Genomic DNA, 19308 nt, shown 5'->3' on the forward strand with positions numbered 1-19308 from the left:
TTTGACTCAGTTCTTCCAGGAAGAAAACCCTCTTGTCGTTTGACAGACCCATCAGTCTGAATAACCTGATTCTCCAACTTCTTGACATGAATGTTCAATGCTTCAATCTTTCCATTCAGCTCAGTGTAGACATTGTCAATCTTCCCATTCAATGTCACTGTCAATTGCTCATGTCCTTGCAAAAGCTGCTCAAGCATGGCTTCCATTCTACTCTCTGAAGAATTCTTAGGAGGTGGAGACTGATAGGATGAGTTCCCATAGGTCCTTGTATAGCCATTGTTCTGTTGCTGCTTATGGTCACCATTGTAAGGTCTGTTGCCTTGCTGATTATCGAATCTTTGTCCCTGATACCCAGCTCCATACATATAGTTGGCATTCTCCTCTGTATTCTCTGGCTCTGGTTCAAATGTCTCAACTTCAGCAGCAAATTGGACTGACTTCTTACCAATAAGAAGATTGTGTACTGAATCCAGCTTAGCATTAACAGAAGCTAGCTGGTTTGAATCGAACTCTCCATGCAGTCTCTTTCTTTCAGCATCAGCTCTTTTAGTGCTATTGCTAGAAGCCAAATTCTCAATCAAAACTTCAGCATCTTCTGGAAAACTTGTCTTGAAGTTCCCATGACTTGCAGCATCCAAAGCTAACTAATACTTCCAATCACACCCTCTAAAGAAGATACTCAACAGTTGTACCCTTTAAAAACCATGGTGTGGACAGTCCCTTTGATAAGCTTTGAACCTCACCCAAGCTGCCTTGAAAGCTTCATCATGTCCTTGCTTGAATGAAGAGATCTTGACTCTCAGCTCATCTGACATTGCATCATCATAGAAATGGTTGAGGAAAGCCACCTTGATATCATGCCAATTTGTCAAAGATCCAGCTGGCAACTGCTTCAACCACTGAGATGCCTCTCCTGCAAGTGAGTATGGGAAGAGCTTGCAGAATATGAAGTCCTCAGTCACTCCATTAGCCTTGATACTGGTCACAAGATCCTCAAAGTGCTCAATATGGTCCAGAGGCTTCTCATGGGGCAGGTTTGAGAAAGGTCTCTGCCCAACCAGTTGAAAGTAAGCAGGGTTCAGCTCAAAATCATTCGTCTGGAATGGTGGAGGAACAATAGCAGACCGGTTTTCATACACAAGATCAGCCCGGTTGTAGTTAGCAATGGTCCTGATAAGATCCCGGTTTTGATCCTGTCTTCGAACTGGGTTCTGGACGTGGTTGGCAGCTCCACGTACGTCTGCTGCAGGTGGGTGTCGATCGACACCCTCTTGTTGGTGTCGATCGACACCAAGGTTCGGCTCATCAACGACGACATCTTGCTGGTTCACGACAGCCTGCTCGTTGTCAACAGGTTCAGCAATCACATTGCCTTCTGCATCCAGCTTTTGGCCGTGCTCATTGCGCAAGTGGCCCTCTTGATCCCTCAAAGCACCATCCTCATCTCGCATCAGAATGATTGGGTTAACCATCGTCAAGGATTTGGCTACTTTTCTGTTCTCATGCTCAAGTTTTCCCAACTCTTGGTTTGAAAGATTCACAGTAGGACCATACTTGTTGCTCCTTGTGTGAGGTCTAGGAGGCATGCACCTGAAACACCAAAGAGAAGAAAAACCAAAACGTGTAAGTAGAAAATAAAAAGAAAAAAAAATTAGATAAAATCTAAAACTCAAATCTAATGGTAGATCAAAGAGTCCCCGACAACGGCGCCAAAATTTGATATGCTCAAATTAAACCCTAGAGCTACTCTCTCAAATTAAGAGATCAATGCAGTACTTAGGGGTCGAATCCACAGAGACTCAAAATCAAACACAATGGATTATAGAGTTTTCCAATTATGCTAAACAGATTAAATTGAATTAAAATAAACAATGCAAAATATTAAATAAAAGCTGTTGTAAATTCAGAAGATTAAAAAGCTAGGCCTAGGGAATTTTTCAGAAAATTATGAAACATTAAATCAAAGAAGAAATAGGATTCAAACAATTAAGAACAGATCTAGAACTCTAAACACTTTTATAAATTAAATCAGTTCTCACTGCAAATAATATCTAAATTTAAAACCAGAAAATTCAAATCTCTTTGCAAAATTCTAGGTAATAAATCAGCTTTAAAAGCAAGTTTAGATTGTCCACAAAATCACTTAATCAAATCTCTTTGCAAGAAGTAATTTTGCTCATCAAAAGGTTTTATCAGGAAAATCAATTATATTCTCATATCAATTTATTTTCCTAAAGTATTAATTCTAGGTGATCAATCAAGAATTAATATGAAGAACAACCTAAGATGAAGATCTAGATAGATATTGAATCCTACTTAAACAGATCTGCTTTGTAGAGAACAGTTTCTTGAACTCCCTTTTACTCTTTTAATTTCAATTGCTTATTATTCAAAAAGATGTTTTGTTCTTCAAAGCTCTCAAAATCTCACAGGGTTGTAGAAAAATAAAACTTGCTAGAAAATAACTTAATGGTTTGGAAAACCTAAAAATACTATTTATGTCCTAAAACACGTAAGAGACTTGTGTTGCAAATATGGAAAACTTCGGGCAAATTTGTAAAACTTCCAAATTTATGATTCTTCATCGGCTGTAAAGAGTGTAAATCGATGCTCCTAAGTGGTGTCGATCGATGCCCTTGTTTTGCCTCGAGTCCAAATTGATTCTTCGAGATTTATGCTCCAAAACGATCCAAATTGCTCCATTTCGCTCCACCCGTGCTAAAATCCTAGAAAACCTGCAAAGACTCCAAAACATCCTAGAAAACACATCAAAAGACTCTAAAAGACTCCTTATATCATGGTTAAAAACCACAAAAACCATGATATATCACTTACAAACATGTGTTGTTGCACCAGAGTCAATCGACCACATTACCTCATCATCATGTACATAAAATGCCTCGTAAAGTTTTGATTCATAATTCACTTTTGAATGTGAATCAAAAACAGAAATCTGACCTTAATGATAGGATGGGCCTCGGTCCTTAGACCCTTTCCCAAAACGGTTATGTTGTGATTTTTTCTTATCCATCCTTTGCCGCCCGACAATCACGTTTGAAGTGACCCAGCTTGTTAAAAAATCCAATAAACCCTTTTAATCCTTTTGTTAGAATCATCGTTAGTGTTGTTATTAAAAGGATGTTTCTTTCCTTTATTCTTCACCTTAGAACTCCCATTTTCCTCCATCATATTGATTGAAGAAGGTTCAGCCTCTTTGGGTTTTCAACCCTCTTGCACCTTTAAAGATTCCTCTATGCGCAAATGGCTACCAAGTTGTACAAGAGACAACTCTTCCTTTTTTTGTTCCAACATTTGCCTAAAATCTTTCCATGAAGGCGAAAACTTGTCAATGATGCTCAACATTGAGATGGATTCATCCCCGGCAACGGTACCAAAATTTGATATGCTCAAATTAAACCCTAGAGCTACTCTCTCAAATTAAGAGATCACTGTAGTACTTAGAGGTCGAACTCCTCAAGGACTCAAGTCTACACAATAAATTATAGAGTTTTATAATTACGCTAAACAAAATAATTTGAATTAAAATAGACAATGGAAAATATTAAATAAAAGCTGTGAAAATTCAATGGATTAAAAAGCTAGGTCTAGGAAATTTCTTCGGAATTTACAGAATATTAAATCAATAATTAAATAGGATTCAAGCAATTAAAAATCAGATCTAGAACTCTAAACTCTTTTGTAAAATAAATCAGTTCTCACTGCAAATATTCTCTAAATTTAAAACCAGAAAATCCAAATCTCTTTGTAAATTTCTAGGTTAAAAATCAGCTTTGAAAAACAGGTTTAGATTGTTCACAAAGTTACTAAATCAAATCTCTTTGTAAAAAGTAATTCTGCTCATCAAAGGTTTTATCAGGAAAATCAATTATATTCTCATATCAATTTATTTATTTATTTTTTTTTTTTTTTTTTTTGTCAACCATTGGGCCACAACTGGCCGGCCCATTAGCCAAATTCCTACATTCGTAAGAGCCGAGACTCGATCCCGGGTGTGATGGTGCCTTCTACAAATGGACTTACCTCCTGCCATTGCACTAAGGTCAATTTATTTTCCTAAGTTATTAATTCTAGGTGATCAATCAAGAATTAATATGAAGAACAACCTGTGATGAAGATTTAGAAAGATAATGAATCATAAATAAACAGATCTAATAATCCATAAAAACCTTGTGAAAAACCCTGAACCTATTAACCTAACAAGCAAACTACTCAGATATATTCAATGAAGAACAAATCATCTTTTCTGAATTATAAGCAATAGATATTAAAAGAGTAATAGGGAGTTCAAGAATTCTTCTCTCTACAGATGAAATTAGATCTGTCTCTCCCAAAGGCTCTCAATATCTCTCTCTCAAAATGTGGCAGAAAAATAAAACTTAGGTCTAAACAATGACCTAGAAAACCTATTTATATTCCTAAAACACGTCTAGGGACTAATGATGCAAATATGGAAAACTTTAGGGCAGATTTGTAAAACTTCAAACTTGGGCCTTCTCCTATCGGCTTACTGGGGTGTCGACCGACACCAAAGGTGGTGTCGATTGACACCATCTCTCTGAATCGTTTCCAAGTTGATTTCTTCGGTTCAATGCTCCAAATTGCTCCACTTTGCTCTATCCATGCCAAAATCCTATAAAACCTGAAAAGACTCACAAAAAACCTAAAACACACAAAAAAGACTTTAAAGACTCCTTATATCATAGTTAAAATCCACAAAACCATGATATATCAATGGATTCATCCATCTTCACATTATGTTGGGCGTATTGGCCTAGGATGCAAAGTAACTCATTATATTGCTCCATAACAGGACTTGAATCCGACATCTTATAATTATTAAAATTACTCACAAGGAACTTCTTACTAGAAGCATCCCCAACCATGTACTTCAATTCCAACGCGTCCCACAATTCCTTTGCATATTCAAAATTTTGATAGACATCAAAGAGAGGATCAAACATACCATTGAGAATATGGCCATACCATATGTAGTCATAGTTCTCCCATTTAAGTTGTTTCCTTGTCTACTCTACGGACTCCTTCTCGGCATTCTCTGTCACGGTAGTAATTGGCATGCTTAGAACATACACCACATTGAATGTAGTAAGAAGGAAAAACATCTTCTTTTGCCATTTACAAAAGTCCTCCTTCAAACTTATCCAATTTGCCAAACTTCAACGTCATCTAACGCACCAAAAAATTAGCCATCGTTCACAAAAATTACTCTTTAAGATTGTTGTAACTAGCAGTGTAACTCCGGGTCGTAAAGTACGGTGAATTTGGATAATGATTGAATCGTGCACAAAATCACTTTCCTTAAAGAGTATTTCGACCCTTCTCTCAAGATTTATGACAAGAAATTTTTTTATAAGATATGACAATCAATGTTTTCTCTTTTTTTTTTTTATTTTTACGATAGGATACAAGAGAAACAAAAAGAGATTTTGTGTTTTGTTTTGTGTTTTTCACCAAAGAATTTCTTTAACTTTGGTCTCATGAATCTCACTTCTTTTTTCTTCTACCCTTCGTTTTCGACGCAAATGAACATAGTTTTACACGTGCTAAACGGTGGTGAGGTCCAGACAATGTAACCCCTCAACAAATAGGTGTGATGGTTAGTGAATAACTGCTCATTAATTAACATAAATAACCAACACTTCCTACGTGGCTCGGTAACTTAACATCAGTGAGATATCTTGGCTTTGGAGATAACAGTATCCAAGAAGGAGTTCCAGAGAATATGGCTAGATTGACTCAAATGATGCATCTTGAATTGTCCATCAACAATTTCTCAGGTGTTTTTCCTCCCGCAATCTACAATATATATATATATATATATATATATATATATATATATATATATATATATATATATATATATTCACACTTGGTGACTTGTTACCAAAACTTCATGAGATATATATGGAAAATAATTATTTCACGGTGCTGTTCCAACATTACTTCCTAATATATACCTCAAATCTTCAAAATTTGCAAAATGGAGTATAATATCTGACGGGGGAGTATAATAATATGACTTTATTAGATTCCAATGAACTTGTTTCATATGCTAAATCAGTACACCTATGATATACAAAAGATGTTATATACTACTTTAGTCGTTTGGGGGAAAAGTTTTTGATCTTAGTATGCAAACGCGAATTAGGTTCTACCGCGCGATCATTTCCATAAATACTACCATAGAACATTTCCATAGAATTCTATGTAGTATATAGAATTGTTCTAAATTTAGCTACAAAATAAATAATAACAAATATTAGCCACAGAATGTGACACAATGTTACTAAAAATGGCCCAATTTTTTTGTGACAAATTCGTTAGTATCCGTAGCAATTTAACTACAAAGAAAGACGAAATATGGTCGTAGCAAATTCGCTACTCATTTGTTTACAAAAAATCTGTAGCCAATGAGATACCGTAACTGTTTGTAGGAACTAATATATTTAAAAAGACGACATTATTTGGATTACATTGGTGTTTATGAGACGATGCCTTAACATAAATTTTGTATGTAGGTCGTTCCTGCTCAGAATGGAAGGATCTTCGGTGTTGGGGGACACAACTACATATGTGAGCGAGGAGAAAGCTCAGCTGGTGCAGTGACAAGAATTTTTCTACAAGAGCAACTGGCCACTGTGGTTGAGTATATGAGGCAATATATGCCTGAAGGTTCCTCAAACACTTTCTCCTCGACCCAGCCAACTTCTGCAACAGATGCGTCGGTGACCAGCCCAACTCAAGGCAACAACATGGAGAACAGAGATGCCAATCATCAAGCTGAGACTGGTGGACCAGAAATGGCTGGTGACGTCCATCTCATTCATCCCACTAATGAGCAAGACGGTGCTGATGAGCAAGAAGACGATGACAACAATGAGCTTCTCGGCGGTGCCCTGTGGCCATGAACTTGATGTCCCACACATCTTTAATCCATCTACCTATTTAAAACTCTGTATTTTGTCTGCTGCTTTAAAACTCTGTTTGTTTAAAAACCTTGTTTCTTTAAAACTAATGTTTAATCGGAGCTTTTGTAATCTAGTTTTGCAATGATATTTGCAGAACAATTTGCAGAACTATTTTCATAACAATTATGTTTGGCGCTACATTTCAAACTTGCCAGACGAGGCAACGATTTCGGAGCTCTTATCCATTTTGAATTTGATGGAAAAAGTTGTAGTCAATTCGCGTAGCAATTTGACACTAATACTAACACCTTATTCGTAGCTATTAGTTGCATTGTTACCAATATATATAGTCACATTATGTAGAAACCAATTACTAACAACTTCGTAGCTAATAGAAACAACTTACCTACAAATACCTGAAGCAAATTGAAGCTAGTCATTACTCTGAACATGAAGGTAATTGTAACTAATTAGTTACAAACTTTATGTAACAAATGATAACAAGTTTAAGACCAAACTAAGGGTATCTAACTGTAACAAGTTTGCGACGGGACTGGTGTGACTTTTTGTAACTAATTGTTACGAATTTACCCAACTCAATGTGTGGCAAATTGCGACAGACATAAGTCACAAATAGTAGCTATTTGCTACAATTTGTCTAGTATTTAATTAGTAGCAAATTACCGCAATTAGTGACGAAGGTGAAATTTGCTATGACCAAATAATTACTAATTAACTGTGTAGCAAAATAATAACAAATATTTTTTTTTTACGAAGAATATGTAATACCTACAAATTAAATCGTAACTATACACAACAATTCTTCTAGTGCATGTGTAGAGGTTCAACAGCTTTTTTTTCCTGTCTAATAAGTCGGAGACTCACAGTCATCTAAATCTAACAAGTCAGTCGTCTAATAAGCCAACTGAGTATTAACATCTTCAATAGATTGTGTAAGAAAAATGGACCACACGTACTACCAATTAAATGCGTAAGAATCTAATTTAATTTGGGCATTTTTGTGAACACAAAAACCTCAATGGTTATCTATTACATATGTATTATTGAGAAGAAAAATGAAATGATTTACATTTATGTGAATGAATTTATATATAAATATGAGCGTAAATATTAAGTATATGGCAAACAGTAAGATAATTTTTGAATCATACGTTTAAACTAGCCTACCCTTTACCAGCATTGTTTACAAATCATGATACCATGAAATTGTTTTCCTTTTGCCATCTCAATATTGTGGGCACTTGTATTGTACAATGATATAATTGGTGAGCTGAATCTGGAATAAAAATGGGTCTACACTAATTTTGGAAACTACTGACTCGTTGATTTTTTAAGTCAATCTTAAGAGTGTTTTTTTTTAGTCTATTCGTGTTTACAATACAGTTGCGGGAGTTTTCGGTAAACGGCCACGGTTGCGATTTCAAACATTACGCATTTTGAATGAATGGTTTACCGACTGAAAACAAGAGTTTATGTGGAAGATTTACAATTAATTGATCAGCGGATGTGATAGTAGTTAAACAAAAATTACAAAAATAAATGTAATTGATAGTTATTAAAATACCAAACCAATATTTAAAAAAAACCAAAACATAATTACTAAAAAACTATAATAAATTACTAAATAAATTATTCAAAAATAAACAAATTTTTTTTTGATGAAACACAAATAATTATTCATTTTGGAAAATTTAAGTTAGACAATGATTAGTGTTTGAGAATTAATATGAATATATAAGTTTTTCAATATATTTTTTAATTTGTTGTTTATGTGATTTTTTTTTTCTTTCCTTCAAACCTACAAACGCAAACCCTTGTTGGAAAGACTTTGAAATTTAGCTACTCTGCCCGACTCAAAGCGTTAGAAAACGATTTCTTTGATTGGTTATAATCGCTACTAACTGTAACCAACCGAAAATGATGTGTTGGCGAATGATAGCGAGAGAACCAATCAATAGTTAACATAGTTAAATATTGGGACATTTACAAAAATACTTTTCAAAATACTATTTTTTACTGTCCATTTTCAAAATACTTACTTTATACAAAGACTAAATTACCTTTCTTTTGACGAGAGTAGAGAATGAAAATGTGAATTTTCTCCCTATATCTTTTTTATCAACACTTTTCCAGCCAATTTTTTTTTTTTGAAAATCTTATAAAGCTTTTAAAATATTGGAAAAACCTTGTAAAATTTTAAATTTTTTTTAATAAACGTTATAAAAACCTTATTAAAGTCTTTTAAAAAACTTACAGTTTAAAGACTAACATATTTTCATTACAATTAAAACTGAACCATACTTTATTCCCGTTGTCGTGTATATTTTCATCATACTTGCCGAAAATTTCAGGTCTTTTATTGTTTCTGTCACCACTGAAAGTTCCTCTATTCACAAATTCTTTGTATCGAGTCCCTAGAAAAAAAAAATTTGGACATAATTCTCTTAAAAGGAATTGACGTAAAATGAGGATACAATAATTTTAATCTCTATTTGAAAGTATTAAAAATTTTCTGTGCAGATTTAACCTTTTCTCTGGAAAAAAGAAAACAGTGAAAAACAACGCATCCATGTTTTCCATGTATAATAAATATGTTTTTATTATAAGAAAAAAAAATCATTTCTTTACATCCATCCATGTTTTAAAAATCCATGTCTACCACCGATTACATCCCGCAAAATCCCTAGTCCCACTTTGTCCACCTCAATTAATAAATAAGTCCCTTCAAAAAATTTGTTATCCGTGAGATGACCTTAGTGCAGTGGCAGGAAGTAAGTCCATTTGTAGAAGTCACCATCATACCCGGGATCGAGTCCCGGCTCCTGCGAATGTAGGAATTTGGCTAATAGGCCGGGCAGTTGTGGCCCAATGGTTGATAAAAAAAAAAATCTGTTATCCGATTATTCTCCGTCTAATCCGATTACTCCCTGCTTAATATTGTGTATACCAATTAATTTTAGAGCCAAATATATATATATATATATATATATATATATATATATATATTGGTTATTTAGACATTTAGATTGAGTTTGTGATGTTGTACAATAACTAAACTATAAACTTTTAATGAAAATCATAAAATTTTGTTTTTAAAATATATTTTTATATGTTTACTGTAATTGTGAAAACAATACTATAGTTTTATTTTTATTTGATGTTTTTTATATAGATAGAACTATAAATATATTTAATGTCATATATTTTTATTTTATTATTAACTTAATGAAATAGCTATAAAACTAATCTTAATTAATCTTCGTTTAATCTCTAATTCTTTCGCTAGGAGCTAGGTCCACCCCAACTGTCTGACTAGCGCATACCAATTTTTTTACCAAAACATCCACCCCCAGTAGATAAATATCCCAAAAAAGCAAATGACCAAACTATCCAACGCTCTCCATGTATAAATATATAACACACAACCTAGTTCTTCTTATCAACAAACAACAACCAAAAGATGGCTTTCACAGAAATTTCCTTGGTCCTTTTCCTTTGCCTCTTAGGTCCTTGTAGGGGTGCTGGTACCCCAACCCCAAGCGGTGACGGATGGGTCCGTAACACTGTGACACAAGAGTTCTTTAACAACATTATCAACCAAGCGGGCAATGGCTGCACAGGGAAAAAGTTCTACACCCGCAACTCTTTCATTGCTGCTGCTGATAGTTTCCCCGACTTTACTACTTCTGTTACAAAACGTGAAATTGCTGCCATGTTTGCTCATTTCACTCACGAGACCGGACGTAATATTTTTTTTCTTTTCTTTTTATCTAATTTAATTATATATATATATATACAAACTAATTAATATTTTTGTTTGTACATCTACTCTATTCATGACCGACTCTTTCATTTCTTTTATATATATTATATATACAAACTAACTAATATTTTTGTTTGTACATCTACTCTATTCATGACCGACTCTAAATTTTAGTTAAATCAACCTAAGGGTTGGGTGCTTGTGCTTCTAAACGTTTGCAACTTTGCATAATTTGAATTTAGGCAAGGGTGATTACAATATTATAATTACACGTTAAGTATTTGAAACAGTCTTGGTTTAAGACATATAACATTAAATTAACCTGTGTTAAAAATGAACATCTGACTTCATCCCAATTAGTTGAGCTGATTATAAATCACTTTTTTATCTTCTTCTTTTAACGTGCAACTCTATTTTGTATAGACTTCTGCTACATAAAAAGAAGATACCGACAGTCACGGCCTTACTGCAACCATCCTGCAGAACAAATAGATTGTATAACGCCGCCGCCGGGAAAAGGCTACTGCAAACATCCAGAAAATTATCCAGACTGTGCATCGCCGCCGGCGGGAAAAGGCTACTTCGGTGGTGGTCAGAGTCTTAGGTCCGCATACAGAAGATTCCCACCGAGAAGGCCCTACTGCAACCATCCCGCAGAGCAAAGAGACTGTATACCGCCGCCGGAGGGCAAAGGCTACTTCCGTCTTGGTCAGAGTTTCAGTCTTCACTTTCTACGCCAGTCTGAGCTTGTGGCTAGCAACCCAACTGTAACTTTCCAGACGGGTTTGCGGCTTTGGATCAATAATGTAAGGCCGGTGCTGAACCAAGGGTTTGGAGCCACCATAAGAGCCATCAGTGGAATGGAATGTAACGGTGGGAATTCACGTGCGGTCGACGCAAGGATTGGCTACTACAGAGCCTATTGTGGAAAGCTTGGTGTGGATCCTGGTCCTAACCTTAGTTGCTAAAAAGTACTTCAAAACGCAAACACACATACACGTGACGTGGTACGTGATAACGCTGATTGCGAAGTGTGATATATATATATATATATATATATATATAATAGTAATGTTAAATTGCATAAGAAGAGAATTGGTCTTCCTTATGTCTACGGATGGACCATCTTTTCCATTTCCTATTTTCCCATGTTTGTATGAGCTACGTCTCCACTCTTTGCTTCTTGTTGTAATAAGTGTATTTATTTTAAACCAATGAAAAAATCTAGCTATGATACAAAATTAAACGAAAATACTAAAAAATTTCGAGATCAATGCTGCAAGATTCATCATTTGGACCCACACAGGTAAAAAGACCTGAATTCCACTGGTTTTTCTGATAAGCCATTACAAGTGTACACTAGAAGGAAGAACAGAGATCCTACAGCACGTGCGGACTTGGAGGGAGACACGTGCGATCAATATAGAAGTTGATATGTAAACCTTGTTTGTAAAAAGAGAGAGTCATGTTGTTTGTTGTGGAAACACGAGACATATGAGTCTTCGTTGGGACTTGGGAGAGAATTGTATTCTAGCTGCGTCTAGAGATTCTCTTGGTTTCTTATTACATTCGGTTACAATTGTATCATTCGTTCTTTGGGAGTTAATAAAAAGAGAGTCTTTTTCTTATCAAATGGTGCGCTTGTGATCTGCGATCGAATTAAACGCAGTGAAATCAGTTTCGTCGTACTCGGAGTTTTGTTGAGAGATTGAAGATTCAAGAAGCGAAGAAAGTTATGGGTTTATCACCGGTGCGAGAACTATCGGAGGAGGAGCAAAACAAAGCCTCTTTGGCTGACGTCTACGATCAATTGGGTGAGATGCGAAACTCGGGAAGTAAGATGAAGGATCGGATTGAATCGTTGGGTTCGCAAATGGGATCAAAGATTGAGTCTTCGGGAAACGAATTGAGGATTCACGATCAGAAATTGGAGGATCTTGGAAGGAAACTGGATCTCGTCTTGAGTTCTTTACCCGGAATTGATAAAGTTCGTGAAGTGGGTGGCTTAAGTCAATCGGGACCATCGCGACTCCAAGATAACAATAATCAGGTACATATCTCTCCTTTGGAACCATGCCGTAGCAACATTAGGCCAGGATTACGAGAGACTTGATGACGAATGTAGAAATGGCATTCTTTTATGGTTTGGTTGCTCGAGTTGAGCGATTTTTTCGCTTAGGAGGCTATAACGACGAAGAGAAGCTAGCTTTGGTTTCAGTAAGTGATATATCATGATTTTTAGGTGTTTTTAGCCATGATATAAGTCTTATTTATAGAGTCTTTTTGGTATTTTTAGAGTCTTTTGAGTCTTTATAGGATTTAACATGGATGAGAGCATAATGAAGCTAAATAGGAGGATTTGGAGTATAATCAAGCATTGAGGCTGATATGATAATGGGAAGCAGTGAGGATGATCAAGTGGAAGCTGAGCTTGTTCCTGAGGATGCTATGCTTGTACCAGTTGGACCAATGACAAGGGCAATGACCAAACAGCTTGCTGGAGCTGTTCATTTGATATTTGAAGATATTTGGAGCAAAGAGAACATGGGAATTTCTACTGGAGATGATATCTATCAAGTCCAGCCCACTTTGAGCCTAATACAAGCCCAAGAAAGCCCAAAATAATCACTTTATTTTGTGGTCAAAGGAGAGTGACGAAAATAAGAGATACATGCACCAAAAGTCACTTTGGAAGAAGGAAACATGCACCAAGAGTTGGGTCTTCATTCAACTATCTATCTTTATTGTCTTTTAGTTCCAAGAATAATTAATACTTGGCTTTGTTACCAAGTTTTTTCTATCCCTATATAAACACATGTAATCTCATTTGAGAAAATCATCCAATAAAGAAATCTTTTATCTTATATTTGAGAGTGGTAAACTCCTTTGTTCCTCTGGAACTTGTTCTTTCTCCTTGGTGGGTTACATCAAAGAGTTTTCGGTATATCAAGTGATTCCACAGCACTTGACGTTGCCATTCACTAGCTGAGGATTGAAGAGTCGTTATAAGAGAGTCTAGGGCACAAGGATTTTCGGGATTCGTCTCACGCCTTGTCATCTGTCTCCGCGAAGCTTCTATCTAAAGTTCCACTGCCTTGCTTTGTTTGGTTTGTTTTAAGAGAGTTTGGGGCATAAGGATTTTCGAGTTCATCTCACGCCTTATCATCCAGCTTCGCGAGCCATCGGAGTTCTAGGATTATCAGTCTACCAACCTTAGAGCGTCGATTCCTTGGGAGGATCACATCAAGTGGTATCAGAGCCCGCTCAAGGACTTTTGGTATTCTTCTAATCAAAACCTTCCATCTTCTCATCTATCCATCTTTTCATCTTCTCATCTTCTATCTTTTCATCTTCTTTTTTTCATCTCCTATCTATTCATCTTCTTTCTTTCAAAAAAAAAAAAAAAAAAAAAAAAAAAATCTGTTCTGAACAAAAAAAAAAAAAAAAAAAAAAAAAAAAAAAAAAAAAAAAATCATTCTTATATATTTCTTTTCATCAATCTATTCCATTCTAATTTTTCTATTTGGGTAACAAGTTACTAGAACACTTTTGTATCTCATTGAGTTGAGTGGGATTAGTTCTATTGGAACCTTGGAGAAAACCACTACTGTGAGGACATTTTGAGAGATTGAGTGAAACACTTGTGGGAAACACTTGAGAGAAACACTTGTGAGATCTTTTTGTTTTACTAACTTGTTTGCAGGGAAAATGGCTTTTAACGAAGGAGAAAACTCTGAAATCAACAACCCTAGAAGAGAAGAGGTAGCAGGTCTTTCGCCAATACAAATGGAGGCATTGACGGGGCATTTTACGCGGTTGTTTCAGACTGAGATAGAGGCTTTGCACCAGCGGTTGGATAGAGCACCACAGCCTCAACATCAGTCCGAAGAGGAACCAGGCCGGAGGGGTAGAGATCGGCCTAGATATAACAGAAATGAAGAAGACGACTACTACAGCCAAAGAGGCAATTCATCTAGTGAGGGTCAAAGGCGTCCAAGACGAAACAGAGAGGCTAGAGGGAGAAATGATGATGATTTGAGGGGGATCAAGCTGAAAATACCGCCATTCTATGGAAAGAATGATCCAGATGCTTACTTGGAGTGGGAAAAGAAAATGGAGTTAGTCTTTAGGTGTCAAGACTATTCAGACCGCAAGAAGGTTCAAGTAGCTGCTACCGAGTTTTATGACTATGCGATCAATTGGTGGGATCAACTGGTTACTAGTAGGATGCGCCGACGAGTCCAGCCTGTTGACACATGGGATGAGTTGAAAGCAATTATGAGGAAGAGATTTGTGCCCAGCCACTACAACAGAGAGTTGCATCAGAAACTGAGACGTCTAAGTCAAGGCAGCAAGAGTGTAGAGGATTACTTCCAGGAGATGGAGTCTCTTATGATTAAAGCTGACATAGAAGAAGAAGGAGATGCAACTATGGCAAGGTTTCTAGGAGGATTGGCCAGAAATATTCAAGATCAAATGGAGTTGCAGACCTATGAAGACTTGGAAGAGATGTTGCACAAGGCGATTCTGATTGAGGAGCAACTTAAGAGGAAGAGCAGTACTCGACAAGTCGTTGGTTCTAGTTCAAAACCGAGTTACTACAAGGAGGAGAAGTCAAGTTTTCGGCCTAGAACAGAATTCAAACCAAATGTGGGAGCTAAGCCAAATAATGTTGGACAAGAGTTAAAAGGGAAAGCTGAGGCTACTCACACAAGGAACCGAGATATCCAATGCTTCAGATGTCATGGGATAGGATACTATGCTAGCCGATGTCCAAACCAGCGAACCATGATATTGATGGAGAATGGAGAGATTGAAACAGAGGAAGAGAAAGAATGTGATTCTACTTCATCTTTGGAAGAACATGAGGTTTGTGCTACAGAGGGAAAATTATTGGTTACGCGAAGAGCTTTGGTGATGCAAGACAAGATCCAGGAAGTACAACAACGAGAAAACTTGTTCCACACAAGGTGTTTGGTGAAGGATAAAGTGTGCAGTCTTATTATTGATGGAGGAAGTTGTACCAATGTTGCAAGCACTATTTTGGTGGAGAAGCTGAAGTTAGATACAAAGAAGCATCCCAGACCATATAATCTTCAGTGGTTGAACAACCAAAGGAATATGAAGGTTAGCCATCAAGTGTTGATTCCACTATCCATTGGGAAGTATGAAGATGAAGTGTTGTGTGATATATTGCCCAAGGAAGCAAGTCACATTCTGTTGGGAAGGCCATGGCAGTTTGATCGCAAGGTTAATCATGACGGCTACACCAACAAACATTCTTTTGAGCACAGAGGGAAGAAGATCACACTAGTTCCATTGACACAACAAGAGGTCTACGAAGATCAGCTGCAACTTGGAAAGAACAATGTGAGTGAACCCCAAAACACCAAAAACCACAAAGAAGAGAGTGAGAGTTTGAGAAAACCCCAGCTAAAGGCCTTTGAGAGTAACCCTGTGAGACAATCTAATTTCTTTGTGAGAGAAAGTGAGATTAAGAGAGCTTTATTTTTGGATCAACCAATCATTATGCTTATGTACAAGGGAACTCTCATGAGTTTGACTAACCCTGAGCCGGAACTTCCGAGCAATATTGTTTCTCTTTTGCAGGATTATGGTGATGTTTTTCCAGAAGAAAATCCAGATGGTTTGCCACCAATTCGGGGAATTGAACATCAAATAGACTTTGTCCCAGGAGCTTCACTTCCTAATAGGCCAGCCTATAGAACCAATCCTGTGGAGACAAAGGAGCTGCAGAAACAAGTCAGTGAGCTCATGGAAAAGGGATACATTAGGGAGAGCATGAGCCCATGTGCTGTGCCGGTGTTACTTGTGCCAAAAAAGATGGTAGTTGGAGAATGTGCGTAGATTGCAGAGCCATCAACAATATCACTGTAAAGTACCGCCACCCTATTCTTCGCTTAGATGACATGCTAGATGAGTTACATGGGTCTTGTGTGTTTTCTAAAATTGATCTTAAGAGTGGATATCACCAAATTCGTATGAAGGAGGGTGATGAGTGGTGTAACATCCGCGAACCAGATTCTGTGATTTTTGGAAGGAGTGTCGATCGACACCCTTGTGGCATCGATCGACACCCCTTTGTCTGGGTTCGTCGGGTTTGTTTTAATTCGCAATTTTGGTTTGGTTGGTTTGGTTTAGTTATCTAAACCGAGTATATAAGTGGAGAAGCGACAAATGAAGGGTTTTAGGGTGTGTGGTCGCCGTTTTCAGAGTTAGAGAGAGAGGAGAGAGCCTATTGTGGTTGAAGGAGATTAAAGGAGAAAGATCAGAATCGTTAGGGTTTGGGAGGAAACAGTTTCGGCATATCAAATCGTTCTCAAAGGTAATGAAATTTGGTGGTTTTATTCCCAAGTCTTTCATCGTCATTCGCCTTTTTACAGAAGTAGATTTGGATTTAAACTCGATGAGTTATTGGCAGTTTCGTGAGACACGTTTTCTCAGACGCGAGTTGGGACCATCGGAGATTGTAACTGAGATCGTGGTCTCGTGTGGTGTCTGATCGTGCTGAAATTTTGTCGGAAGCTTCGTGACGTCTAGGGGTAGCTTTTCACCGGAGCGATTTGATAGTTAACGGTTGGTTTTTATTTTAGGGTTTCGTCTTTGAGACTGTTCTTTTCTGATGTTTCTGTCCAGTTTTGTTATAAGTCGTTTTTGGTTGTGTGGCTTGTTGTAGGGCGTTTCTGGGCTGTTTCAGACGTTAGGAGGGTCTCAACTGGTTGTATTGGTTGTTATAATCAGTTGATAAGGTGAGTGCATGACCATGGCTTATCTAAGCCTGAGAATCCTTTGTTGTTCTTGCTTGATTGGTGGTGCTTTGTGGTGTTGTTCTTGCTTGATTGGTTGTGTTAGTGGTGTTGTTCTTGCTTGTGGTGGTTGTGTTATTGTTCCTATAGGTTCCTGAAGGTTTTGGGTGAGGTTGGAACGGATTGGAGATGATAGGAAACGGAGGTTCGTCGTTCGGATTTGTGCAGTTCGCGTCTGCGAAGGGAGTGTCGATCGACACCATGTTTGGCCAGTGTCGATCGACACCTCTCTGGTGTCGGTCGACACCAAGTTGCTTGTTATGTGATTTCCTGGTTTGTTTGTGTTTGATTGTTATTTGTTAAGCATTGGTTTCTCAGTGGCTTGTGTGTATAGCCCAGTAGATGGGAGGATTGCCTCAGTAAGTATTTATGATAATACTTACGCATCTCAATTGTTGTTTGTGGTGTGCAGGTATGTGACGTGGAATCATGGCGATGAGGAGGAGGATGAACTAGGGTCTCGTTTGTGTGTTGTTGGTCTTTGTTATATTGTTTAGGATGGAACCTTGGATAGAGATATGTTAGGTTGCTGGATAGAATGGATAGAAGTGTTATTGTATTGGTTTTGTATTATTGATATGTTTCCGCTGTGCATGTAATTGGATGTTGGTTTATTATTGGTTGGTTACCGTGTGTGGGTTGGTTTGTTTAATTAAGTAGTATGGGATACTTGATTATATCTTGTATTTAATTATTAAAAAGAAAAAAAAAAGGGGTCGGGTTGTTTCAAGTGGAAAACTGCATTTAAGACTAAGCATGGATTGTATGAATGGCTTGTGATGCCTTTTGGGTTAACAAATGCACCTAGTACTTTTATGAGGTTAATGAATCATGTCTTGAGAGCATTCATAGGAGTTTTTGTGGTTGTGTATTTTGATGATATCTTGATCTACAGTCAAAGCCTAGATGACCATGTAGAGCATTTGAAAACTGTTTTAGATGTTCTTAGGAGGGAGCAACTGTTTGCCAATTTCAAGAAATTCACTTTTTGCACAGATAACCTTGTTTTTCTAGGATTTGTTGTGAGTGCACATGGCATTAAGGTGGACGAAGAAAAGGTAAAGGCAATTCGAGAGTGGCCTAGTCCAAAGACGGTTGGTGAAGTCAAGAGTTTCCATGGTCTTGCCGGCTTCTATCGGAGATTTGTGAAGGATTTCAGCACCATTGCTGCTCCTCTCACTAAGGTTATCAAGAAGGAAGTTGGATTTAAATGGGAGACAGCACAGGAAGAAGCATTTCAACTCTTGAAACAAAAACTCACTTCTGCACCCCTTCTTTCTTTACCAGATTTTAAGAAAACTTTTGAAATTGAATGTGATGCTTCTGGTGTAGGAATTGGAGCTGTGCTGATGCAAGAGAAGAAGCCAATTGCATATTTCAGTGAGAAACTTGGAGGAGCAACCTTGAATTATCCAACTTATGACAAGGAGCTGTATGCCTTGGTTAGAGCGCTACAAACTTGGCAACATTATCTTTGGCCGAAGGAGTTTGTGATTCACACAGATCATGAGTCTCTAAAGCACTTGAGAGGTCAACAAAAGCTAAACAAGCGCCATGCTCGCTGGGTTGAGTTCATAGAAACATTTCCATATGTCATTCAGTACAAACAAGGTAAAGACAATGTTGTTGCTGATGCTTTGTAAAGAAGGTATGCGCTTATCTCTACTCTGGATGCTAAGTTGTTAGGCTTTGAACAACTTAAGGAGATGTATGCTACTGATTATGAGTTCAAAGAAGATTTCCAAGCTTG

At 37.1% G+C, this 19308-nt stretch overlaps 1 protein-coding gene and 1 non-coding gene across 2 annotated transcripts; both read left to right on the forward strand.

Annotated features, from left to right (window-relative positions):
* Positions 1–699: 699 nt before the first annotated feature.
* LOC147938624 (small nucleolar RNA R71) lies at positions 700–806 on the forward strand. Its single transcript, XR_015567647.1, has one exon. It is a non-coding gene; the product is annotated as a small nucleolar RNA R71 (small nucleolar RNA).
* A 9550-nt stretch (positions 807–10356) lies between these two features.
* LOC104711220 (endochitinase At2g43590-like) lies at positions 10357–11972 on the forward strand. The gene is made up of 2 exons (XM_010427898.2): positions 10357–10711; positions 11155–11972. Exons 1-2 carry the CDS (start codon positions 10429–10431, stop codon positions 11697–11699), a joined length of 828 nt encoding a protein of 275 aa, XP_010426200.2. The 5' UTR covers positions 10357–10428; the 3' UTR covers positions 11700–11972.
* The last annotated feature ends 7336 nt before the right edge of the window (positions 11973–19308 follow it).

This window comes from Camelina sativa, chromosome 9, assembly GCF_030686135.1.
Source record: "Camelina sativa cultivar CO46 ecotype springtype chromosome 9, ASM3068613v1".
NCBI lineage: Eukaryota > Viridiplantae > Streptophyta > Magnoliopsida > Brassicales > Brassicaceae > Camelina > Camelina sativa.

Coding starts and splice junctions, on each gene's coding strand:
- LOC104711220 (XM_010427898.2), top strand. CDS start 10,429: ATGGCTTTCACAGAAATTTCCTTGGTCCTTTTCCTTTGCCTCTTAGGT. Junction 10,712..11,154: donor TTTCACTCACGAGACCGGAC/GTAATATTTTTT, acceptor TATTTTGTATAG/ACTTCTGCTACATAAAAAGA.